The following is a 27,154-nucleotide window of genomic DNA, read 5'->3' as shown; positions in this document are numbered from 1 at the left end:
CTGAGCTAAGTGACTTATGAAAAATGTTTTCTTCGGTATAAGACCAATACTTGGCCGCTTGCTTCAGAGCCAGCCGAGGATTGAACCCACCGAGGTTTGAACACGGACCATCTATACTCGAGTTCAGCGCTCTACCAACTGAGCTAAGTGACATATGCAAAATATGTTCTTTGGTATGAAACCAACACTTGGCCGCTTGCTTCAGAGCCAGCCGAGGATTGAACCCGTCTGAACTCGAGTTCAGCGCTCTACCAACTGAGCTAAGTGACATTTGAAGAATGTTTTGTTTGGTATGAGACCGACACTTGTTTACTTGCTTCAGAGCCAGCGGAGGATTGAACTCACCGAGGTTTGAACCCGGACCATCTGAACTCGAGTTCAGCTCTCTACCAACTGAGCTGAGTGACATATGGTATGACATATGGTATGAGACCAACACTTGGCCGCTTGCTTCAGAGCCAGTCGAGGATTTAATCCACAGAGGTTTGAAACCGGACCATCTGAACTCGAGTTCAGCGCACTACCAACTGACCTAAGAGACATATGAAAAAAAATTTCTTTGGTATGAGACCAACACTTTGCCGCTTGCTTCAGAGCCAGCCGAGGATTGAACCCCTCTGAACTCGAGTTCAGCGCTCTACCAACTGAGCTAAGTGACATTTGAGATATGTGTTTTCTTGAATGAGACCGACACCTTGCCGCTTGCTTCAGAGCCAGCGGAGGATTGAGCTCACCGAGGTTTGAACCGGGACAATCTGAAACCGAGTTCAGCGCTCTACCAACTGAGCTAAGTGACATATGAAAAATATTATCTTTGGAATGAGACAAACACTTGGCCGCTTGCTTCAGTGCCAGCCGAGACTTGAATCTACAGAGGTTTGAACCCGGACCATCTGAACTCGAGTTCAGCGCTATACCAACTAAGCTAAGTGACATGTTAATTATATTATCTTCGTTATGATAAAAACACTTGGCTGCTTGCTTCAGAGCCAGCCGAGGATTGAACTCACCGAGGTTTGAACCCGGACAATCTGAACTCGAGTTCAGAGCTCTACCCACTGAGCTAAGTGACATATGAAAAACATTTTCTTCGGTATGAGACCAAAACTTGGCCACTTGCTTCAGAGCCAGCGGAGGATTGAACTCACCGAGGTTTGAACCCCGAAAAACTTAACGGATTAAATTATGGAAATAAAGGAAATGAACAAGTAACAGGAATCGAAACTTTACAAGGAACAAACTGGCTGGATGACATAGTAGGTCAACCGTTTCAAATATTTGTTTATTAAAATTGCTTTTACCATTCTGTTATCAGGTCATTGATTATAACTTGAAATTAATCGCCGAATCGTCAAATAAGGCACCAGTTTCGCGAAAAAAGGCAAATCTAAACTGTTTTTTTTTTGCCGTCACTATTGAGAGCGCTAGAAACCGAAAACTGGAGCCAGGTTATGAAGGCTACATGAAAAATTAACGTTTTGGAGACGGATCTCATACTCATTCCAGTGAATATCAGCAACGTACACTGGACACTGGCCGCTTTGTGCTACATAGAAAAACTACTGAAGTTCTACGATAGCTTAGGTGGGGAAGGTGGAGATTTCCTTAATGTGATACTACCATATTTTGCATCGCTTACCAATACGGGCTTCAGCGAATGGACAATTGAGGTTATGAGAAACATTCCGAGACAAGATAACTCCTACGACTGCGGAGTATTTGTTTGTCAGTATTCTCTGTGTCTCAGCAAAGGAGTGCCATTAAATTTTCATCAAAGAAACATGGGAAAAATACGCGAAATAATGATTGAAGAACTTACCACAATGAAACATCACGGCAGAACCTTGGTAGCACCTTCACTGATTCCAGATGGAGCAAAATACAATCAAGATATCGCATTTGATAACTGTTGTGGAACCCCTACGGCATCCAAACCGTACATATCATGTGTGGCTGCTTCACCTCTTTCGTCCGTTTGCAATCCGCCGAAGTCTTTTGTGGCTCCCTTGACGGATCCGTTGTGAATTCCGGCTGCCCTCAATCGCGATCAACCAATCTTTCACTGGGATTCCATGGCTGATACCCTTCAAAAGCCGGAACTAGCAGCGAACAGTCGAGCAAAGTCAGAATACTGGTCAGAACCTTCTGAAATTAACGCCTCTGCTGTTCCACCTAAAAAAAATTGTTGACGATAATGGAAATGTTAGAAAAAACTTCCGGACTACCTTCCGAAAAATTAATACAGCTGAATGTCATGTCCAGCGAGATGTCCAGTCACTCCGGGAACAAGTGAAGGCACTGAAACAACGAAAAAGAAGACTCGAAGAAAGATTAGCGCAGAAAAGTGAAAAACTGGCAAAATATGAGCAGGTTGCAGCGGATAAAAAAAGAAATCAATCAATGGTGGAGGAATTATTCAAAAGACGTGCCAATAAGGAGGTTATGGCAATGTTTCTACTAAATCAGGTAATTACTTTTTACCGCTGCATTTGTTCCTATGATAAAAATGTATGCTCATATTTGACCAGGCAGAACATTTGATGAAAAAGAAGTATACCTGGGAGCCAGAAGTTATAGCATGCTGCATAATCCTCCATGCGCGATCGCCTGGAACGTATAAATATATCTGCCGGAGTAAACTTCTTTTGCTCCCAAGTGTTTCTACTTTAAGGAGTTACATTGGGAAATCGACTGGAGATGTTGGCTTCACTCAAATTGCCGGAAAAAGGTTGATATCCTTAGTAGCCACCCTGGGTGAACAAGAAAAGGAGGTAAGCCTAGAAATAGACGAAATGGCAATAGATCCAAAAATGAGAAAAATAAAACAATGGGATAGAATTGTTGATCAAGTAAATACGGGCGGCGTGCTAGTCGTCCAAGATTGAAAACCAATTTTAGCAAACCGACTCTTGGCATTTCACATGACTGGGCTATCAACAGCGTTTAAATTCCCTGTTGAATATTTTTTCGTACGACGATTAACGGCAACGGATCTTTTCAAGCTTACGCAATTCGTCTTCGAAGGTCTTGAAAATAAAGGATTTCGAGTGGTAAGAATAGTAGGGGACAACGCTTCCACCAATGTTAAGATGTTTAAAATGTGGAGTCCCGAGAACAAATTGGTACCTTTCATTGTACATCCTCACGATGAGAATCGGCTACTGTTCTTCAGCTTCGACTATACTCACATCCTAAAAAATATTCGAAATCTTCAAGCTGAAAGAGAATTCGATATTTGTGGCTACCCCGTGTCTTTTAAACTACTGAGAAGAGTGCAAATTATACATAAAAATTATCCCTTCTTTCGCCCATATCGAAATGTTACCGACAAGCATACGAATCGCTACACTTTGGAACGGATGAAAGTCAGGTTCGCATATGATGTTTACAGTGAAGAAATGATAGCAACTTTCCAACTATTTAAAAAATATGGGGCAGAAGGTTTCACAAACGAAGGTCATGTTAATGCAACAATCAACTTCATGAAACATGTGAACATGTTTTATCAAATTCACGACGTTTGCAATACAACCTAGCATATCCGACAACGACTGGCTATAAAGAAACACTTCACAAAAAGCGACGACGTTCGTCTAAAATATTTAGAAGAACTCTACCGAAATATTTCAAGAACTGGAAAGATAACACTGTGAAACCAAAGAACTCCCAGGGATTTCTAAGTAAGGAGACGTATGAAGCATTAATTTTTACATGCGCATCAACCGCAGCTTGTGTCCGGTATATGCTGAAAGAGCGCAAATTCAAATTTGTACTGACTAGAAGATTCTCCACAGATAACATTAAAAAAATGTTCGGCGCAATCCGCTCGATGGGGGGAGGAAACAACAAATGTGATGTGGCTTCCAGGAAAAGGCCAAATCTTTTAGCTTCCTATATAGAGTAGGATATCCTACTGTTTCAGAGCCAGCCGAGGTTTGAACCCACCGAGGTTTGAACCCGGACCAATTAAACTAGAGTTCAGCGCTCTACCAATTAAGCTAAGTGACATATGAAAATTATATTCTTTGATATCACACCAACACTTGGCCGCTTGCTTCAGAGCCAGCCGAGTATTGAACCCACCGAAGTTTGAACCCGGACCAACTAAACTCAAGTTCAGCGCTCTACCAACTGAGCTAAGTGACATATGAAAAATATTTACTTTGGTGTGAGACAAACACTTGGCCGCTTGCTTCAGAGCATGCCGAGGATTGAACCCATCTGAACTCGAGTTTTCAGCGCTCTACCAACTGAGCTAAGTGCGTGTGAAAAATATTTTCTTCGTTATGATGAACAAACATTGCAGCTTGCAACTGACTAGCTGAGGATTGAACCCACCGAGGGTTGAACACGGACCATCTGAACTTGAGTTCAGCGCTCTACCAACTGAGCTAAGTGACATTTGTGGAACATTATCTTTGGTATGAAACCTACACTTGGCCGCTTGCTTCAGAGCCAGCGGAGGATTGAACTCACCGAGGTTTGAACCCGGACCGTCTGAACTCGGGTTCAGCGCTATAACAACTGAGCTAATTGACATATGTAAAATGTTTTCTTTAGTATGATACCAACACTTGGCCGCTTGCTTCAGAGCCAGCCGAGGATTGAATCCACAGAGGTTTGAACCCGGACCATCTGAACTCGAGTTCAGCGCTCTACCAACTGAGCTAAGTGCCATATGAAAATTTTTTCTTTGGTATGAAACCAACACTTGGCCGCTTGCTTCAGAGCCAGCCGAGGATTGAACCCATCTGAACTCGAGTTCAGCGCTCTACCAACTGAGCTAAGTGACATATGAAAAATATTTTCTTTGGTATGAGACCAACACTTGGCCGCTTGCTTCAGAGCCAGCCGAGGATTAAACCCACCGAGGTTTGATCCCGGACCATCTAGACTCGAGTTCAGCGCTCTACCAACTGAGCTTAGGGACATGTGAAAAATATTTTTTTCTTTATGATAAAAACAGTTGGCCGCTTGCTTCTGAGCTAGCTGCGGATTGAACCCACCGAGGATTTAACCGGGACCAGCTGAACTCGAGATCAGTGCTCTACCAAATGAGCTAAGTGACATGTGGAAATAGTTTCCTCGTTATGATAAAAGCTCTTGGACGCTTGCTTCAGAGCCAGCCGTGGATTGAACCCGCTGAGGGTTGAACCCGGACCATCTGAACTCGAGTTCAGAGCTCTACCAACTGAGTTAAATGACGTATGAAAAACATTTTCTTCGGTATGAGAACAACTCTTCCCCGCTTGCTTCGGAGCCAGCCAAGGTTTAAATCCACCGAGGTTTGAACCCGGACCATCTGAACTCGAGTTCAGTGTTTTACCAACTGAGCTAAGTAACTTAGGAAAATATTTTCTTCGGTATGAGATCAAAATTTGGCCGCTTGCTTCAGATTTCAATTCTCTATGAATTGATCGTATTTGTTTTCAATATTCATTTACACGAAATTGTGAAATTGAGAAAAACTGCAAAAAAATAAGTCTGCCAACCAAGTGACAATTCTCCATTGCTCAAAAATTTCTAGGTTGAATTTTGAAAACTTGCAACTCAGCATCTCGTGAGAAATCTGTATGCCAACATTCCCCTCAAAATTTCTGACAACTAACCCCATAGGGTGCTTTTCGAACAAATAAATTGATAACTAAATAACTTTTTAATGTAGAAATGTCGGGTTTCTTTTAAAAATAAGACAACCATTAATTTTTTTTTGCTTTGGTTTTCTGACACTCTTAGAGTTTTGTACTATGAGAAAAATGAAAAGTGCTGAGAGGCCCAAAAAAAAATTTTGCCGTTTTTTTTTCTTTTTGCTAGAACTCCTGATAGGGAAGTCGTATACTTTAGAAATTTTGTATGAGCAATCTGGTTGTTGTCTTACATATTTGGTTTAAAAGGCTTGATTTATTTTGGTCTGTAAGGGATTTAACTAGCAAAATTCCAACTTACCCCACCTACCAACTAGCCCCTCTCTCCCCTATATTGTGAAGGAGGCAAAAACCCGAACTTGCTCATTAGAAAACCCAGTGACATTTTGACTTGGAACAAGTGGACTTTTGCTCACTGCCGTCCCTCGTCGAATCCATTCATCAATAAACAATAAATCAACAGTTTCGTCGTCGTCTGTATATATAGCCATAGTGTGTATACTGTATAGGCTGTGAGTCACATGATAATGGAAGTTGGGAGAGACGACTGAATTTTTAACGTCTCTTCATGTACTTACACGACGAATCGCTTTGTCGTCGTCGTCGAGAGAATTTTCACGAATGCGCATAAAGAATAAGCTTACCGTTGAGAGAAGTTAAACTAGACAAAAGTCTGGTGGCAACAAAAAGGCATAGAAAAATAAAACAAAACTCCGCCCAATGTAGAACGGACGACGCTGTCATCGGCTGTCGTCTATATATTCCCGCGTTGCAAAACATTCGTGTATGCATCTTTAATAATTACTTTGGCTGACGTCTCTGATGATGGCGAATGAACTCGGCCGAACGAAATGAAATTAGAAACTGCAACAATGGGGGGAAATAAGTAAAGGAAATAGAAAATAGGAATTTTCTTAGACAAATTTCGAATATAAATTTGGGGGTCGTTTCTTCCTCTATATATATGTGATCTTCTCTATCACATTATCATCCTCTGCAATCCGGAATGTATAATCATGGCCGGCATAATTTCTTGTTTCCTATGTAGCTATATGAAAATGAAGTTGAGCGTCGTTTGGTTATTAAACAGTGACGCCTCTCTCTCTCTATCTGTCATTTTCAGAATGCGCTAGTTAGTTATGAGTTTTGGCGGGATATTTGAATACTATAAAACAAAACAAAAGAGAAAAAAGAAAAAGGAAGGAAGTTCCGCGTCTACAATAGCGGACTAATTGCTACTGGAGAAAAGGTCACGCAGAAGATCGTGATCAATTATGACAAAAAATAACAAGCGAGATCCTGTGTGTGCCACTGCTGTGGGGGTTGGCTTTTCTTCTACATACTATATAAATTTCTCTCGCGCCAACGAAAAAACAAAGGGGTGGGAGCGGAAAAAAGGGTTTTACTTGTACTTTTTCGTTTTTTAACTTCAAATGAAACCAAGAAAGTATCAATAAAAAAAATTGAAAATCAGACCTGAAATAAAGCTAACGCAGGTCGATTTTTTTTTAGTCGCGTTTCCCTAGCCCTAGCCGTTCAACTGCAAAAAAAAGGCCAAAGTGGACTAATTTGCATAAGATCCTCTCGGCTTTCCAAAGACTTTTAGAACCGGCCAAAAGTACTTCAGCAAATGAAAAAAAAATCAGAAAAAATCAGAGATGTTCTCACTATCTATAGCTATGGACATACCAAATTTGAAAGCATTTGGTTAAAAACTGTAGTACTGAGAGGACTGCAAAAACAGCGTTTTTGCATAAGGTCCTCTCGGGCTTCCAAAGACTTTCGGTAGGTACTGCAGCAAACGAAATATTTCTTTTAGAAGCTCTCATCTATTGGTCTTCATTAGACCTGTAGAAATTATACCGGCCTTCATATTTAGTGAAACCATATTTCTATAGGTCTAAGAAGATAAGACCTTATGCTGGTTTCCGCAAGGAACGCGTTTAAAAAATATATATATTGTTTTGCTTCAACGCCGTGTTTTTTGCGTGAAAAATTTTCTATCACGATATTTCGTCGGTACCGCACCTTGGCTGCACGCATCCATCCCCCCGACACGCCGTTATTCACGATAAACGATGTAGGCTGGAGTGGGCTTGAACCACCATACCTGACATCTTAAAGCCAGAGCCATATTCACTACACCGTCAGCTACTGTAATTTTATAACCTTTGCTAGATTCAATTGGCCTCCGGCGGTAAATTTGTAGGGTAGAGATGTTCACGCATTGCCTGACATAGGATATTCACGCTTGGCCTCCGGCGGTAAATTTGTAGGGTAGAGAAATCCCGCACGGCCTCCGGCGGTAAATTCGCAGGGTAGAGCGGCATAGCCTCCGGTGGTACCCTTGTAAGATAGATGTGATGACGTATTGCCTCCGGTGGTAAGCTCGACCAATTACAGCGTGCGCTCACACCTACAGACAAACAAACAGAAAGATACACAAACAAACTCCTCCCCATTTTAGCCCTTTGCGCTTTATAGACAAGGGACTATACTATATATAGCGCTACTAAGCGAAAGGTAAACGCGAAGATTACATATGTGCGATATATTTTATATCCAGCCAGATTTATTTTAGATATATTTTATTTATGAGAAAATTTATGAATGCTGAAAGTTGTTTTAGATATATATATTCGTTTTAGATCTAGCGCTATACATCAAGCGCGCATGGCGCTAAAAAATAAATTGAAATTATCTTTCGCGCGATGATCTAAATTACGCGCAATTAATTCCATCATATTATAAAAGAGCGATATAAGCGCTAAAATAAATATTTAGCGCTAAATATCATACAAACATAACGCGCATCGCAATCAAGTCAATTGCTCTAATAATTTATTTGTGCTTAACTTGCGAACGAAGCGCTAAATTCGTAAAATTTACGAAACGCACAAGCGCTGAAATAAATAGTTTGCGCTAATAAACGCGCATCGTATCAAATATTAATAAATGGACGCGACAAGGAAAATGATTGCGGTGACTTGTCGGACGAGTACCGAACGCTTGTCCGTTATTTTAGTTCTTATCACGGATCCGGCCATCCATTATTTTAGCGCTAAGTGCCGCCCGTCCGCTCATTGAACAAAAAAAAACAAAGTCAAATATTTCGCGCTAGATCTATATTGTTATCTAAGCGAGCATGGCGCTAATAATGATAAATTTTTCCTTAACTTTTGAGGGATGCGATAAATTAATCGCAATCAAGTTTAATATAGTATAATTTATGAAACGAAGATAAACAGCTATAATAAATCTTTAGCTCGAAAAATCACGAAGTCAAAAGGCTAATTTGTGCTAGATCTAGTGCTATGTAAGCGCGAATTGTGCTAATGTTTTTTTGATTAACTTGCGCACGTTGCGCTAAATTTTTTCTAATTTATTTCATCCTATTATTTATGAAACGCGCAAGCACTGAAATAAATATTTGACGCTGCTTACCGCGCATCATAATCAAGTAGGCTAAATTGAACTGTCGCACTTCTGGCAAATTTCCGGCTGAAATAAATTGCGCCAGATTTTGAGCATCACACGTTACTTTATCGCTAAGCGTCGCCTGTCCGCTGTTTCAGAAGCTCGCTCCATGAAAATAATTACGTTAAATATTTCGCGCTAGATTTATCGCTAATAAGCGTGCATGACGCTTATGATTTAATTAAGATTAACTTACGCGCAATTTGCTATTTATTGTTATTTATTATTCTTCGCCATGAATTTTATCATAATATTAAAGAAAAAATTCAATTCTATTTAAAAAATTAATTCCACTGTTAAAACGGTTACTAAATTTTCGGGGTTGCCAACCACGAAAAAAACGGAACGCCCCCGAAATTTTCGTATGTAGCCTAAATGTTCGTGGTTATTGGCACGAAGTCCGCTGTTCTCAACAAAAACCCCAAATTTTGGTAGTTGTAAGCCCCAAAAATACATGTTAAGACTGAACACAAAAATTAAATCAACGGCAACGCTGAATTAGTGAGCGTTCTTCCAGAAACAAAGTTCCGAGCTGTTCGTGTTCGAATGGCGGTTAATCTACGTTATGGTAGTAACTAGTAACTTGAGCCCGGTCGAGACCGGGGAACTTAGGTCTAGCTTAAAGTCGGAATCATTTTCTACTTTTTTTTTAAGCAAGGAGTTGCACGTAAACAGCGCCAGACGTAACCAAATGTAATCTTGTTTGGCAACGTCTGTTTCTTCATAGGTAGCTGCCTGGTGATAGCAATTCGTGTAATTTAACAAATATAATATTATTGCGAGTAATTCATTTCCTATGATTATATCCCAGGTTGTTAAGCAAAATGGGTAAAAAATAAGTTTTGATCATTTACTGCTAAATTCTCATGGGCCGTTGCCCATCTGCCCGTGCCAATGTTATAGTAGAAAATCTGCCCTTGCTTCCCAGACAAAACAATTGTTTTTTCTTGCGTAGTGACAGGCTCTCTTCTATTGTTGTAATTTCGATAATTATTCGTTTTCTGCCTGCCGATTGGGCGATTGGAATTCAATTGATTTTCTTATTAAATTCGATTAAATATTTATTGAATTGAAACAGATTGTCATTTTCTACCTATATTGTTAAATTTCGAATCTTTCCTGGGATAACTCGTCCATAGTTATTCTGCCCGTGGGTTCCTATTAGTTATTCTACTCACCAATAAGTACATTTTCGCGTGAAAAAAAATTGCATTATTTGCTAAACTTTAAATAAGACGTGACTTGATCTGAGAGGAAATCTATGGGGGGAGGGGGGCGGAAACAGTATTTTTCGAACAGAAATACCGATTTGAATTTGGTGCTATTTGACATATCGATATTTGCCGCGTAGAAATCGATGCACGTACTGCGTTGTGAGTGTGAGCCAGTACCCACGCTTCTTTTTGCAACGGCGCGGAAATTTACCCCATTGTCTTTCCCCCCTTTCCCCTTTGCAGCAACCCCCCCTATTTGACCATCAGCAAGGAGGGTGAACCTGCGGCGGTTTTCACCCTCTTGAAGGGCGACTGGACTAACCAATCACAGCGTGTACGCATTGTGACATGAATAAGCTCCTCCTAAAAAAGCTTTTTCTTTTATTATATATGGATACATTTTTCTAAATCTACAAAAAGTGTGTTTGTTGAATTAATCAATTGTTCAATTAATAGGTCTTATGACATTGTCTTGCTAAACCATGTTGAAGAAAAAGATAAGAGAAATGATCTAGAGAAAATGTGTCAAGTCCTGCAGCATAAAAGCACTGAACCGACTTTGTCTCGTGTGTTTCAACTATTTTTTTCAGAAACTTAACGAATTTTTGTTAAAGATAATTGACTAATGACAGTTTATTGTAATTTAGATGGTGAATCTGTACAGTTGGATGACAGTGATGGGCAGCATGTCTCTAATTAAACTTTCCCCGTTAACACAAGACAGAGTTTGAATGACTCAATTCTGCTATGTAAAAATTGCCATTGATGAGGAAGTAAGCCATCTACAGAACTTTTATCGATAATTGACTAATGATTTTTTATTGTAATTTAGATGGTAAATCTGTACAGTTGGATGACAGTAATGGGCAGCATGTCTCTAATCAAACTTTCCCCGTTAACACAAGACAGAGTTTGAATGACTCAATTCTGCTATGTACAAATTGCCATTGATGAGGAAGTAAGCCATCTACAGAACATTTATTGATAATTGATTAAGGATATTTTATTGCAATTTAGATGGTGAAACTCAACAATTGGATGACAGTGATGGGCAGCCTATCTAATCAAGCTTTCCCCATTGTTAACACAAGACAGAGTTTGTACGACTCAATTCTGCTACATACAAATTGCCATTGATAAGAGAGTAAGCCATCTACAGAAAGGTTCCAACTCTATTGAAGAACAAACCTTCACCACACCCTGATTTGTTTTGTTGTGGATAGAATGTCCGAATTCAAGTTAGGACAAAAAAGACTAGTAAACAAACGTGAGTAGGCCTATGCTGTAATATATACAACACTGTACTTCATTTAATTTTTGAATTTATTTCGATTCTCGGTAGGGTATTTTAGAGAGGAGAGACTGGTGACGTCACGGAAATCTGCCAAAAGTTCGTGGAGAACTGGTTGGCTTATCTACCGTTGATCCTTCAAGACAATTGATGCTGTAAGTCGAAGACCAGCTTATTGCAAAGTGTAAAAGTGCTAATTGTTAGTATCTAATTGTGTTTTTGTCATTCTACACTGTGGCTTCGAAGTTGTATGAAATAAAACGTTATTAACTCGATTTTGAAACTATTTCATTTATTGTCTGCCAACTCTCGCTTTATTCATATAATTAAGGGTACATAAAGCTATAATTTAGATCCTATAAATTGACGTTAAATTCTCCAAAAAATTGGTACCAACAACCACGAATTTTTCGTTGTGGTTTATTATACGACTTTTTCGTAGCAAACAACCACGAATCTCCGACTATTAATTTTTGGGAGCTACAACCACGAAAAAGTCGTGAAATGTTTTAACAGTGTCATATAGCTACTTAACGCGCATCGAATTAAGTAAATACAACGGAAGCACATCCCGTAAAGTTTGGGCTGAAATTTATTGCGGTATATTTCGCCGTTTAATTCCGGGCAAGCAAGCGGTAGTCTCACTAGTCTGGCCAGCACGGAATTTAAGGGTAAAATATGAGCGGGATTAATTTCAGTCGATAATTTATGAAAAGTGCACCCGTTTAAATAAATTTAGTGTGATGCGCGTTAATTAGCGCAAAATATTATTTTTAGCACTTGCTCGTTTCTTAAATTTTATGATGATATTTATCGTGCGCTATTTAGCTTATCGCAAGCAAGTTATCCAGATCATTAGTGCAATGCGCGCTTATGAGCTAGATCTAGCACGATATTTTTGAATTAATTATTTGCGCGGAGTGAGCCGCCTAAAACAGTATAGACAGGTTGTTCTTCGCTCATAAACGGACATTAGCACTAAAAAAGTCAAATAATTCGTGCTAGATCTAGCGCTATGTCGCCTGTCCGCTATTTCAGGCTGCTGGCAAAGCGGAAATAACAGCATAGTAGCACACGCACCCGTCCGTTATTTAAGCGTAATCGTTGCCCATCCCGTTCTTGGCGGCTCGCTGCACGAAAAATAACGAAGTCAATTATTTCGAGCAAGAATTAGGGCTATTTTTATAAGCGCTCACAGCGCTAATGATTTATTTGTGCTTAACTTTTGCGGGATGCGCTAGACGTAGCGCTATCAAGTTCATTATATAATTTACGAAACCCGGATATCCCGGTAAAAAAATATTTAGCACGAAATATAGATTAGTCAAATATTTCAAGCTAGATCCAGACTGGATCTAGCGCGATGTAAGCTCGCATTGCGCTTGTCATTTACTTGTGATAAACTTGTGCACGATAAGCGAAATTTAGCGCGGTTATTTTCATTATTTTATTAGCGAAACGCGCAAGCGCTAAATTAATATTCTGCGCTACTTTAGGCTAACGCATATAGCATTTAAGTAAATTCAACAAGCGCACTTCTCGCAAATTTTGGTTTTAAATTATAATATGTTTTATTTATTGAGTAGCGAGGTCTCTCGGTCGTAAAGAAAAGCCGTCAACGACGGGTAGCCGATCAACCGGGACAGATCGACCGTCGTGAAACCCATCATCGGACTAATCTGTGTACGTGTCGTCACCAGCAAGTGAATTTTATGGTTAAAATATTAGCGGGATAAATTTCATATGAAAATTTATGAGAAGGGTGCTCGTTTAGTGTGATGCGCGTTAAGTAGCGCACACAATTATTTTAATCGCGCGTAAGTTATTTAGAAGAACAAAATTAGCGCAATACGCGCTTAGTAGCGCTATAGATCTAGCGCGATATTATTAAATTAATTATTTGTTTAGAGCCAGCCGCCCAAAACAGTAGACAGGCGCTACTTAGCGCTAAAATGGTGAACCGGCCCGCAATAATCGCTAAAAATAGACATGCGCGTGACTGTACATTTCTATACAGGCCAATAGATCAAATTACAAGCGCTCTTGTAGCCTATGTGTATGCGTCTGCAAGATGCGCAAAATTTAGCGCCATTAATTTCAAGCCAAAATTTACGAGAAGTGCGTCCGTTCATTTTACTTAAATGCGATGTGCGTTAAGTGGCGCTAAGCGTTTCGTAAATTATATGTGAAATGTATTGCACAGAATTTAGCGCATCGCGCGTGCGTTAATCTCAATTAAATCATTTTCGACAAGCGCGCTTGCATAGCGCTAGATCTAGCACGAAATATTTGACTTATCGATTTTTCGCTGAAAATATTTATTTTAGCTGGTTCTCCTCGTTTCGTAAATGCTATCAATGAACTTAATTGCGCTACGTTTAGCGCAATTCACAAAAGTTAAACAAAATTCAATCATTATCGCCATGCACGCTTAGATTAGCACTAGATGTAGCACAAAATATTCAACGAAACTGTTTATTGCTGTGCGAGCCGCTTAAAACAGATGACGGATTTCGCTTAGCGCTAAAATAACGGACGGACCCGCAATAAGCACTAAAATAATGAACGATCGTGTTCTACTCGTCTGCCCCGTGACCGCAATCGTATTCGTTGTCGCGTCCGTTTAATTAAATCGTGCGTGAATATCCTATGTCAGGTAATGCGTGAACATCTCTACCCTACAAATTTACCGCCGGAGGCCAATTGAATCTAGCAAAGGTTACGCTATCACAGCAGCTGACGGTGTAGTGGCTATGGCTCTGGCTTAGCGCTCCCACTCGAATCAATTCGCGTCAAAAATTTCAATTCGAACTGAATTGCTTTTTTGAAAACGCAATTCGAGTTGAATATGAATTGATTCAAATTGCCAGAAACTCAATTCGAATCCATTCGAATGGAATTCGAATCGATTCGAATGAAATCACGAAAAATTCTAAAAATTCTTTTTTTCAATTAGGCAATCACACAAAAACATCCATAATTTTAACTGTTTTAATTATTTGCAGTAGAATATCACTTAAATCGACTGGATTTAGTGATTATTCAATTATAATGGAATATTTGTTCGTTTAAAAGAACCCTAACAATACCCATCCCCTTCGTTTATCGAAACGAAGAGGTGGCACATCTAGCGGTCGAAATTGAAACCAAATATATCCCAACTTTGCAAAAATTTTATCAAATTTGACACGAATTCACCCAAATATTCGTGAATATTCACAATGAATATTCATGAATCCGGAAATGAATATTCAGGTAAATTTCCATGAATATTTACCCAAAAATATTACAATTCAAATGAATATGAATTTTGATTTTTCCAATTCGAGTTGAACTGAATATTCGAAAAATCTCAAAAAACGCAATTCAAGTTGAATCGATTCGAATCAATTCGAATCGATTCGAATCAAAGGCAATTCGTGTGGGAGCAGTATGGTGGTTCAAGCCCACTCCCGCTTACATCGTTAATCGTGAATAACGGCGTGTCAGGGGATGGATACGTGCAACCAAGGTGCGGTACCGACGAAATATCGTGATAGAAAATTTTTCACGCAAAAAACGTTGACGCTACAATATATATATTTTTTAAATAATTGAATGTCAATCTGAAATAGCATAATAGTTATAATAGCACTGGCTTTGTAATAAAGAGATTCATGGTTCAATTCCAGTGATAGACTTACTTTTTATAAGGATAAATTGTTTTTTACGGATGCTTTTGTTAGCCATGACTCAGACAAGTCAAAATTTCGCGAAAAACATTTTTTTACACAAAACTAAACAGTAAAATTAAAGAATATAAATATTGAAAAAAACAACAGCGGAAGCAATGCGTGAAAAATTCTACTACTAATTTACCGCCGGAGGCAAAACGTTAATATCCTCTATCCTGCAAATTTACCGCCGGAGTCAATATAACACAGCCTCTACCCTGCAAATTTACCGCCGGAGGCCATGTGTGAATATCTACACATTAAAAATTTACCGACTTTTTAAGCAACGTATCCAAGCTCCAACAATGAAAATTGGCAGAATTTTCAAAAAATGTTTTTTTCAAATCTTGAAGTAAACTTGATAATTGCTTTACGCTAAGGTTTAAGTTTTTTAAAGAAATGCTAAGATAAAAAGAAAAAAAATTCTCAAAATGTGCAACCCTCAACATATGCTCTGCGACTTAAGATAAGGCTGTGTCTGAAATTTTTTATGTAACCCATACCATTGAAACAGAAAAATGTTTAGAAAATTATGAAAGGGAATATAAACGTTTGGACGTTTATGCTGTGAATTGAAAAGGGATAAAATAAATGTATAACAAATATAAGGAGGCAATGTAATAAAAATAAGGAAAACTTAAGACATGGCTTTGTCTGTTACATGAAAAAGTTTCAGACACAGCCTTGTCTTAAGTGGGAGAGGACATGTTGGTTTTCCTGTCTGTATATTCCCCTATTTGCGGTCTTAAGCTCTTTTATCTTAAGACCTGTAGGATTCAAGTATCGGAGCAAGCTGCAAAGTGATACATGGCGTCAATTCTGGGACGGATGCCTTTTTTAGGAGGATTTGTTGCGTCTTTTTCCTTCGGATGGGTCATGGGATATTTAATTTTAGGACTTCCCTTTAATTTCGATGCTATGTTGAGGATTCACTTTTCTCCTCATCCGCATTCTGTTTTCCATCCTTTTGCTGTGTGCTCTGGGTTTTTATGGGTGTTTATGTGCCTTCAGCGAGGGACTCTTTACTTGCTTTTTAAAACGCAAGGTCTTTTAAAGGAGAGGCTTGAAATTATCCTCGCGCCTTATCTGTGGGGAGGCGTCTTGTGCGTGACAGGTCTTTTAATGTTGTGGCGTGGGATGATTCCTCAGTGTGAGGTCCTCCAACAGACAGTCGGTCCTAGTAATCTTGTGGGTAAAATCGTTCAATTGTTGCCTGAAAGTGCTCCTGAAACGCTTGTGGATTTATTCCCTCTCAAGGTTTTACCCTTTTGGGTTTGGTTGTCCTCTGTAGTGTTGTCTTTTTTTACAAATTTTCTTGTGAAGAGAAAACGCATTGGTTTTGCCTTTATCGCCCAAGGGCTTGCGATGGGCAGTATTATCGCCTTCATGGGGGCGTGCCAGTTCCCCAGTATTGTGGTATCAAGCACCCATCTCAGTCATAGCCTTACCCTTTGGGATGCTTTATCTAGCCAGTCAACACTGGCTGTGATGCTGATTACGGCTGTGATCTTTGTGCCCTCTTTTTTGGCTTATACGGCTTAGGTTTATAAAGTGATGAAGGGGCCTATTGACGAAAAATGGATTCATGATGACTCAAAAGGAGCTTACTAATGTGGTATATCGTTTGGGCTGTGTCTCTTGTGGGGGGGGGGGAGTTTTTTTATTGTGTTAAATGCTGCTCATATGGAAATGAAGGGCACTGCTCCTGCCAAAAATAAAAATTCTCAAGGAGGTTCTATGCAAAAAAAGACTGAATCTCCTTGAAAAGATGAGAAATCAATCAACGGATCCTAGATAACGCTTGAGATAAAGCCCCGTATAGCTCTGGGGGGTTTGGGCAACCTCTTCGGGGGGGGGGGGGGGGGCCTTCAGCAATCAGCTGTCCACCGCCTCTCCCCCCCTTCGGGGCCCATGTCAATAATCCAGTCAGTGGTTTTGATCACTTCGAGGTTGTGTTCGATCACAATGACGATATTGCCTTGGTCTACAAGGCGCTGGAGCACTTGAAGTAATTTTCGGACATCTTCAAAATGTAATCCTGTTGTGGGCTCATCTAAAATATAAAGGGTTTTCCCTGTAGAGCGGTGGACCAATTCCTTAGACAATTTGATCCGCTGGGCTTCTCCCCTCTCCCAAAAGGGTTGTGGCCCTTTCCTTTTTTGTCCGACATGGATGTATCCCAATCCCACTTCTTGAAGAACCATCAGTTTATCCCGAATAGAGGGCAAAGCTTCAAAGTATTCACGGGCTGTATCTACCGTCATCTCTAAAACTTCTGCAATCGAGTGCCCTTTAAACTGAACCGCCAATGTTTCTCGATTATAGCGTTTGCCGCTGCAAACATCCCAAGTGACATAAACGTCTGGCAGAAAGTGCATTTCAATTTTTACAACACCATCTCCCTGGCAGGCTTCGCATTGCACATTAAAGGAAAAGCGTTCCGGCCCATAGCCACGGCTTTTAGCTTCCGGAAGATGTGCAAACCATTCACGAATGGGCGTAAAAAGCCCCGTATAGGTGGCTGGATTTGAGCGCGGGGTTCGTCCAATGGGGGATTGGTCGATATCGATCACTTTGTCCAGATGCTCAAGTCCCTCCAAGTTTTCATAAGGACCAGAATCTTCTGACGCTTTGTTCAGCTTTTGGGCCAAAGCTTTATAAAGGGTTTCAATAATGAGAGAGGACTTTCCGCCTCCTGAGACGCCTGTCACACCGATCAAAAGACCTAAGGGAAAGTGAGCTGTGACATTTTGAAGATTGTTTGCGGTGGCCCCTTCAAGATCAACATCCGATCTTTTTGGGGAATACGTCGCTGGGCTGGAATAGGAACGGTCGTTTTTCCTTGAAGATAAGAGCCCGTTAAGCTTTTAGGATTTGCCATCACTTCTTCGGGGGTTCCTTGGGCGACCACTTCTCCCCCATGCACACCAGCGCCGGGTCCCATATCTACCAAATAATCGGCTGCTCGCATGGTGTCTTCATCATGCTCCACAACAACGACGGAATTACCAATATCTCTGAGATGTTTGAGGGTCTGAATGAGTTTATCGTTGTCTCGTTGGTGCAGACCAATAGAATGTTCGTCTAAGACATAAAGAACCCCTGTGAGGGCCGATCCGATTGGAGAAGCGAGACGAATTCGCTGGCTCTCTCCTCCAGAAAGGGTTCCTGAGGCGCGAGACAGGCTTTAATACCCAACGCCGACACTTTGAAGAAACCCTAAGCGTGAGCGTAATTCCTTCAAAATGCGCACGGCAATGGTTTTTTGTTGAGGGGAGAGAGCCTCTTCCACCGTTTCAAACCATGCCTCTCCTATGGGAAATTCTGCTACCTGCCCAATCGGTTGATTTCGACGGCAAGGGCCTCTGGCTTCAGGTGAAATCCCTTACAGGCTGTACAGGTGTGGGTTTTTTGGTAGCAATTGATTTCTTCAAGAGGGCCCGCTGTTTTTTTCCTTCAGACGACGTTTGAGAAAAGGAATCACGCCTTCAAAGGGTTTTTTCGATCGATAGGCCTTTGCGTCGTCTATGATTTCCATCGGGATCACTTCAGTGCCAGAGCCGTACAATATGAGAAGCTGCACCTTCTCAGAAAGGTCAGCAAACGGAATGCGTAAAGAGAAATGATAATGTTCCGCAAGGGCTGCTAAAACTTGGAGATAATAAAAAGAAAAACCTCCCGCCCAAGGGGCTATGGCCCCATCTTCTAAACTGAGAGAAGAATCGGGAACAATCTTGGAAGGATCAAAATTAATTTCAACACCCAAGCCATCGCACTTAGGGCAGTAACCAAAAAGGCTGTTGAAGGCAAAAAGCCGTGGTTCAATTTTTTCAATTGTAAAACCTGAAACGGGACAAGAAAAACGAGAAGAAAAAATTTTTCCGTGCCTGTGTCGACTTCTTCAGCAAGGACAAGGCCTTCTAAAAGTTTTAAGGCGTTTTCGACAGCCTCTGAAAGGCGCTGAGGAAGTCCTGTTTCTTGAGATTCAATGACGAGACGATCCACCACCACCGAAATCGTGTGGGTTTTTTTCTTGTCCAGAATAGGGATGTAATCCAGATCATAGACCTCACCGTCAATCTTAATCCGTTGAAAACCTGCCTTTTGAAGATAAATAAGCTCTTTGCGATATTCCCCTTTGCGACCTCGGATGATGGGGGCCATCACATAAAGACGTGTGCCTTCAGGAAAGAGTAAAATCTTGTCCACGATTTGAGAAACCGTCTGGGCTTCAATGGGAAGGTCTGTCTCGGGAGAGTAGGGGATGCCCACACGCGCAGAAAGCAAGCGCAGATAATCATTAATTTCTATCACAGTGCCTACCGTTGAGCGGGGATTTTTGGAGGTGGTTTTTTGCTCAATGGAGATGGCAGGAGACAATCCTTCAATGCTGTCAACGTCAGGTTTTTGCATCAGCTCAAGGAATTGCCACGCGTAGGTGGATAAACTTTCCACATAGCGGCGCTGCCCTTCAGCGTACAAGGTGTCAAAAGCCAAGGAGGATTTTCCAGATCCGCTCAGTCCCGTAATGACAACTAATTTGTCGCAAGGAAGTGTGAGGTCGAGGTTTTTAAGGTTATGCTTGCGAGCCCCTTGGATATCAATAACGTTTTTCATAGAAATCTTCAATTTTTCCCATTGTGAATCTTTTATTCAACGAGAAATCAAGCATTCGGTCAACAACGAACACGAACTCTTTTTTAAGAAAGATGGAACAAAATTTTGTTTTTGTTCATTTAAAGTTGCTTTCATGACATCTGATGAGTTGCGTCTGAAATTTGTGGAGGATCTTGAAAAGCTTTTTGAACTGGCCCTTCAAGAGGAGAATTTTGCCGTTGCTTTGAAGGCCAAAGAGCTTTTAGGGCGGGAACGTGGCTATTTCCGCACTTCCAAGGCTAAGCCTTCTGTGGCTCTTAATCTGCAAGAACATGATCATCAGCTTTCAAGGCTCTTAAGTCGTCTTGAGGAATATCTGCTGCAAGATCGAGCCATAGAGAAGCTCTAGTTTTTCAAGATCGGAGAGCAAAACATTTTCATTGATTTGATGAATTGTAGTCTCAGGTAAGCCGCATTCCAAGACGGGTGCAAGGCAGATTAGAAAGCGCCCATCTGTGGTACCTCCTGAAGTATCCAGCTTGGGGGGTGCCCGGATGTTCTGGAGTCCTTCAGAAATCTTTTGAATCCAAGGTGTTTTCTGGGTTAAAAAGGCTTCTCAATGGAGGGACAGAGTCAGAGAATGGTTCCCAGCTTCTTGATCACAGATATCACGTATTGCCTCACAAAGGACGGTGCCTTTCTGCTGGGTGTTGAAACGCACACCAAAACGGGCTTCTGTGAGATTCGGGATGATATTGGTGACGGGGTTTCAACGGACGTGATTTATAGGTGAGAGGGCTCAAAATTTCTGTGCCGGCATCAAGAGGCATCTCCATCAGTTTTTGTAAGCATCGTAAAAGACGCGGAAGTGGATTGTCGGCCAAATGGGGATAGGCGATGTGTCCTTGAATTCCTGCAACTTTTAAGTGTCCTGTGACACTCCCCCTACGTCCCACCTTGAGGACTTCCAAGACGTCTCCAAGGCCTGTAGGTTCTCCAATCAGGAATAAATTGGGGGCAATCCCCCGTTCTTTTAACCAGGAAACCATTTTCTGAAGGCCGTCGATGGCAGGCCCTTCTTCATCGCTTGTTAACAAAAGACTGAGGGTTCCGGAATCAGGAGGTGTTTGTCTCAAAAGTGGTGCACAACGCCCACAAAACACCCGATGGCTCCTTTCATATCGGCGACGCCTCGTCCCCAAAGACGTTCCTCTTGAATCACCCCTTCAAAAGGGGGCACAGACCAGGCGGAAAGATCCCCGGGAGGCACAACATCGACATGTCCTGCAAAACATAAATGGGGATGTCCCTTGCCATATGTTGCATAGAGATTCCTCACGTCTCCAAAAGAGTGATCTCAAATCCCAAAGGCTTTAGAAAAGTCTGCAAAATATCAAAAGTACTGGCTTCATGAGGAGTGACATTCGGACAACGCAGCAAAGCTTGAATAAGGGAAAGCGTATGCATATGATTTTATCCCCCATAAAAGACACAAAAGATCATTGAGGGAGGTTTTTTTGCGAGTTTGGGGATCTACCTCTTTGATAATAATGGCACAGTTTAAGCTTAAGAGAGGATTTTCAGGCGATGCTAAAGATCCGGGCACCACAACGGAATAAGCAGGAACGCGGCCGTAAGTAATTTGACCTGTGTCACGATGAATAATTTTTGTGGAGGCTCCAATCATCACGCCCATTCCTAAAACGGCCCCTTCTTCCACAATGACACCTTCCACAAGCTGGCATCGTGCCCTAAAAAAACAATTGTCTTCAATAATGACGGGGGCTGCTTGAGGGGGTTCTAAAACACCCCCGATGCCTACAGCATCTGAGAGATGGCAATTCTTTCCAATTTGAGCGCATGATCCAACCCTTACATGACTGTCAATCATGATGCCCTCATCTATAAAGACGCCCGTATTAATAAAGCTGGGCATCACAACGACTTGAGGCGCCAAAAAAGTTCCATGACGAACAATTGCGCCGGGAGCAATACGAAATCCTAGTTTTTTCAAAATCAGGGGTTGTCCATCCCATGCACTTGAGAGGAATTTTATCAAAAGAGGATGTTGCATCCGTTGTCTGAACTGTTGCTTTGGTTTGTTTAAAATAGAGAAGAATTGCCTTTTTAATCCAGGTGTTCACAAACCAGCCGTCTGGGCTTTTTTGAGCAACTCTCAAAAGCCCTTGATCAAGGGCTGAAAAAATAATCTCGAGGATTTTGGGGTCACAAGAGCCTCCATCTTCCCAAATTTGGTCAATTTCGTTTTTAAAATCAAGATTTTCCATTAAGAAAAGGCCCTTTTCCTGGGGAGATAAAAAGATCTTTTAAAGTTTTCAGATCTATGCCAAGAATACTTTAAGGATCTTCAGGAGATTATCATTTCTGAAGTGCGTTATATATTGCGGGCGTGGTGGAACTGGTAGACACGCCAGATTTAGGTTCTGGTGATTCGCGTCGTGGGGGTTCAAGTCCCTCCGCCCGTACCATTAAGAAAGAGCCGCTTCAAAAGAAAGGCTTGGGAAAAAGGTAAGAGTAGATATGGCAAATACGAAGACAACAGAAATTCTCAACGAAGGGCTCAAGAGACAGTTTTGCATCGAGATTCCGTATGTTGATGTGCCGAAGAAAATTGATCTTTTCGTGGAAAAGGAAAAGGGAAAAAAATATAAAGAGGATGGATTCCGTCCCGGCAAAGTGCCTTTCCCTCGTTTAAAGAAGATCTTTCAAGGAATTGTTTTTGAGGACGCCATCAAACAAACGATAAACGTTGCGTTTTTTTCTTAAAGAAAACAAATTGAGTACGGCTTTGAAGCCAGAATATTCCATTGAATCTTATGAAGACACAAAAGGCTTGTGTTATAAGCTTGAGCTTGAGCTTTTTCCAGAAGTGCCAGAGGCTTCTGAAGAAGGATTGACGATTCAGTGGGTCTCTCCCCTTATTACAGATCAAGAAGTGGATTAATTTCTGCAAGAACTCGCGGAATCTAACTTTCAAAACCGTCCCCTGAAAAAAGCCCGTGCAGCTCAAAAGAGAGATGTTTTGCGTCTCACAATGGAGCTTTTCCCCAACGACCAGAAACAAAAACGCCTGGAAAATGTAGAGTTTCTCTTGGATGTAACTGAATTAAGGCCCGATGTTTTTGAAGCCTTAATGGGGAAAAAAGCGGGAGATGTTGTCGAGACACAGATTGTCTTTTCAAAGGATGTGCCCGACCAAAAAATTGCAGGAAAAATTGTTGAAACACGTTTTTCTATTGACGAAATTCTGGAGCGGGCTCCTTTTGAAGTGAGTGAAGAATTTGATCAATTCATGAAATTTGAAACCCTTGAAAAGCTTAAAGAAAATGCGCGAAAAAATCTTGAATCTCAAAGAGAGTCTTTAGGATTTTTATGGATCAAGCGTAAAATATTAGATTTTTTTGCTCAGAAGTATGTTTTTGAAGTTCCCCAAAAGCTGGTGGATATTGAATATCATTCCATCTGGAAACAAACCTATGAAGAGCTTGGCATTCCAGAAATTGCACCAGAGGATCCTAAAGAAAAGGCTGCCATAGAAGAGCTTTTTAAAGAACATGTTGGTAAAGCAGAGGACCTGCTTAAAGATTTTTATAAAAATGTTGCGGAGCGGCGTGTTCGGCTTGGGTTTCTTTTAACACGTCTGGGTCAAAAGATGGATATTAACCAATCAAAAGATCCAACAGGCTCTTTTGCAAGAAATAATGAAACATCCTGGTCAAGAAAAGGCGGTTGCCCAATACTATCGTTCTAATCCACAGGCTTTTGCCAGACTTCAGTCTCCTCTTTTTGAAGACAAGCTTTTGCGCCATATCGCAGAGACGAAGCCCAGCCCTACTAAAACGTCGACGTTCATTGCATGTAAATGTGAGATTCAAAAAAAGTATGTGGATGTTCAAATGGTATATGAATATAATGTTCATTTTTGATTCCCTATTGCCGCGCATTCGATGTCCATTTAGTCATATACTATTATAGTTCTCTTCTGAATACCTTTGGTATGTTCATAGAACATACAAAAAACATACACATACATTGGTATATATATCCAATCTGCCATGCTTCCGAAGCGTTATATTAGAGAAGTCGGAGTCGGGAATCGAACCACAGACCTTTGACTTACATAGCCGCTGCTCTACCATTGAGCTATTTGTTCCTATCAAAATTTATGGCGCCAAGAGGTTAGAATCACATACACCTTTGTACAAATGGGAAGGTTATATGAACATTCGCCCAACATTCAAAATAGAAGCATAATTTTCCTATATTACATGCGATCCCGCACGTCACATGAATATACGATTTTGCGGATTAGATATACAGTATGTTCGGCGTTTAATGTTCTATTAACGTAAGATGTTTATTACAAATGTGAAATATTTACTTTTCTAGATTTCACCTTCAAATCCGTTCCTAAAATTTATGTTCATTTTAGGTGCTGATATTGATTGTTGTATTCGTACATGCTATGAACGTTAAGCGAATCTAAAATTTAAGATGAATTTCTTCGAACAAAAATTAGATAAATACAATGTTCGAAAAATCAATGTGGTTGTACACATTCGTTTTTGACCATCATATAACGTTATTAGTATGCGGTGTTTTAGTAGGGAGCTAACCTAAAGCTATGGCGTTAGAAGAGATTGAAAAAATGCTGGAGAAAGACTCGTTCTAAAACGGGTTAGAGGTGAATTTCGGGCCTTCTAAAAAAAATCCGGACTTAAGTGTGACGAACTCTTCCTTGAAGCATCACACTTAAAGGAATGAGGGTCAGCAAGAAAATGAGGCGCTTTTTGTGGAATGCTTCTCATGTGGTGGACGGCCAAAAATTACCGCCTCATTTTCTTGCTGACCCTCATTCCTTCGAGCTTAGCAATTTTTCTTTTGATCGTAGGTGTCAAGGAGCCGGCCGTTTCAGAAGGAAAAAGCACCCATAGACGCTTTCATTGGAGCGATATTCAAAAAGATATCTCTCTATTGCCAACAGCTTTTTGGAAATTGATCACCCTCAGTAGTATCTTTATGGTGTCTAATTTTAGTATCTCTTTTATTGTTCTGCGAGCCGTAAGGACGGGACTAGACGCCGCTTGGCTTCCCCTCATTATGATTTTTCAAAAATTTTCCACTGCTTTGAGCGCCTTTCCCTTTGGACGTTATTACAGCCTGTATAGCCTTTACAGGGAATGAGTTAACGCCAGAGCTATATAGAATTCAGATTTTACTGTGGAGATTTTTAGTTTGAATATGTTTTCTATAGCTTTTAATTGGTGTGTGACACCAGTATGAACTCCGTCTGAATCTGGATTGTAAAACCACAATAAATTTTCGTTTTATCGAGCGTAATACAAGCGGGGAATATGCGTTTCCTATTGGGACCTTACACTCATTTTCAACTTTTCAAGAATAATTTAATAAAAGATTTTTTTCAAAGTGCTGTGGATATCCACTTTTGGATTTTTGATAACTCCCTGAACTGCGTTAAATACTGGTGAAAACTCCATGCTAAATTTCAGTTTCGTTATAACAATTACATCCGTAATGGGAGGCGAACCATAAATTTCATGCTTTGAATGACTCCGCTCTAACCACTATACCAACCCAGTTCAACATTCTAAGAAAATGTTATAATGTATTGAAGTGAATGCAAGTGATCGTTTGGACTTAAAAAGTTAAATTTTCACTCGAAAGTAAATTCAAATTTGAATGGTTGTGCATTTTCGGTTGATTTTAATAATTATGAAAAATGAACTGTTTCGATGATAGAAAGATCGACATTTTTATTTAGATAAATTATCAATAATACTTAAAATAAGAAAAATTCAACGGGGAATAGAACAAGAAGATTATCATTGCAGTTTCATTCGTGATAAAGTATAAGGCAGTTGCCGATTGTGAGGAAAAACGAAACTCGGTTCTTCAGCCTACGCATGGAATTCCTATTATGGGTCTAATAAAGCTGGTGATTTAACTTCAGCTAATGCATGGAGGAAGAACACTGGTGTTAAACCACCCAAATCACGCGAACTGTTGACCATAAAGCATAAACTGCGACCAATGACCAAGAAATCCAAAGATAAACGTACAACTAAACATCACGAATAAGTTAATCCTTGTTTCGGGTTCATACCAGTGTGTCAAACCAGTGTCACACTTTATACGGGTGAGAAACACTGGTTCCACACCGGAACCCACCCGCAAAAACTTTGCTACGGGTTTGCCCTCATTCCTTAAATATTAAATCTATTTAAGTCATTGACCATTTAATTTAAGTCATTGATCGGAATTTGATCATTTGATTGAATTTTTTGAATTGGGAGCCCATAGGTTCACTGCTGGCTCCGGCGTAGCACAAGTTGAACGACGATTGTTGAGAAATTGATTCGGAGTGCAATTCGACCAGATAGCAAAGATTTTTTATCTTCAAGACTTGCAATTTTAGTTTACACGTTGAATGGATAAATTTCAACAACAGAAACTATCCACGACGTCGACGAACTGTCCACGATCTTTCGATTTTGTCTATGGCCGTGAGCAAATTCTTTCTTCATACGGGTGAGAAACACTGGTTCCACACCGGAACCCACCCGCAAAAACTTTGCTAGGGGTTTGCCCTCATTCCTTAAATATTAAATCTATTTAAGTCATTGACCATTTAATTTAAGTCAATGATCGGAATTTGATCATTTGATTGAATTTTTCGAATTGGGAGCCCATAGGTTCACTGTTGGCTCCGGCGTAGCACACTGCACAAGTTGAACGACGATTGTTGAGAAATTGATTCGGAGTGCAATTCGACCAGATAGCAAAGATTTTTTATCTTCAAGACTTGCAATTTTAGTTTACACGTTGAATGGATAAATTTCAACAACAGAAACTATCCACGACGTCGACGAACTGTCCACGATCTTTCGATTTTGTCTATGGCCGTGAGCAAATTCTTTCTTCATACGGGTGAGAAACACTGGTTCCACACCGGAACCCACCCGCAAAAACTTTGCTACGGGTTTGCCCTCATTCCTTAAATATTAAATCTATTTAAGTCATTGACCATTTAATTTAAGTCATTGATCGGAATTTGATCATTTGATTGAATTTTTTGAATTGGGAGCCCATAGGTTCACTGCTGGCTCCGGCGTAGCACAAGTTGAACGACGATTGTTGAGAAATTGATTCGGAGTGCAATTCGACCAGATAGCAAAG

At 40.6% G+C, this 27,154-nt stretch overlaps 1 protein-coding gene and 1 long non-coding RNA gene across 3 annotated transcripts; both read left to right on the top strand.

Moving 5' to 3' along the window:
* Positions 1–9,611: 9,611 nt before the first annotated feature.
* On the top strand, positions 9,612–11,771 carry LOC124192009. Of its 2 annotated transcripts, none has more exons than XR_006873544.1 (6): positions 9,612–9,690; positions 10,793–10,902; positions 10,984–11,109; positions 11,169–11,294; positions 11,354–11,603; positions 11,679–11,771. It is a non-coding gene; the product is annotated as an uncharacterized LOC124192009 (long non-coding RNA). The 2 variants fall into 2 exon arrangements; XR_006873543.1 differs by having other exon boundaries at positions 11,689–11,703.
* Positions 11,772–22,991: 11,220 nt separating this feature from the next.
* On the top strand, positions 22,992–26,056 carry LOC124192549 (trigger factor-like). Its single transcript, XM_046585905.1, has 2 exons — positions 22,992–23,517; positions 25,929–26,056. The coding sequence occupies exons 1-2, from the start codon at positions 22,992–22,994 to the stop codon at positions 26,054–26,056; spliced, it is 654 nt and encodes a 217-aa protein (XP_046441861.1).
* Positions 26,057–27,154: the final 1,098 nt, after the last annotated feature.

The sequence above is a fragment of the Daphnia pulex genome, chromosome 4 (assembly GCF_021134715.1).
Source record: "Daphnia pulex isolate KAP4 chromosome 4, ASM2113471v1".
NCBI lineage: Eukaryota > Metazoa > Arthropoda > Branchiopoda > Diplostraca > Daphniidae > Daphnia > Daphnia pulex.
Note: the sequence above shows the minus strand (reverse complement) of the source record. Positions and strands in the feature narration are given on the sequence as shown.

What these genes read in the sequence shown, in the direction of transcription:
- LOC124192549 (XM_046585905.1), top strand. Translation starts at nt 22,992, where the DNA reads ATGGAGCTTTTCCCCAACGACCAGAAACAAAAACGCCTGGAAAATGTA. An exon ending in GCTTTTTAAAGAACATGTTG is followed by an intron (nt 23,518 to 25,928) that starts GTAAAGCAGAGG and finishes ATTTAACTTCAG; the next exon opens with CTAATGCATGGAGGAAGAAC.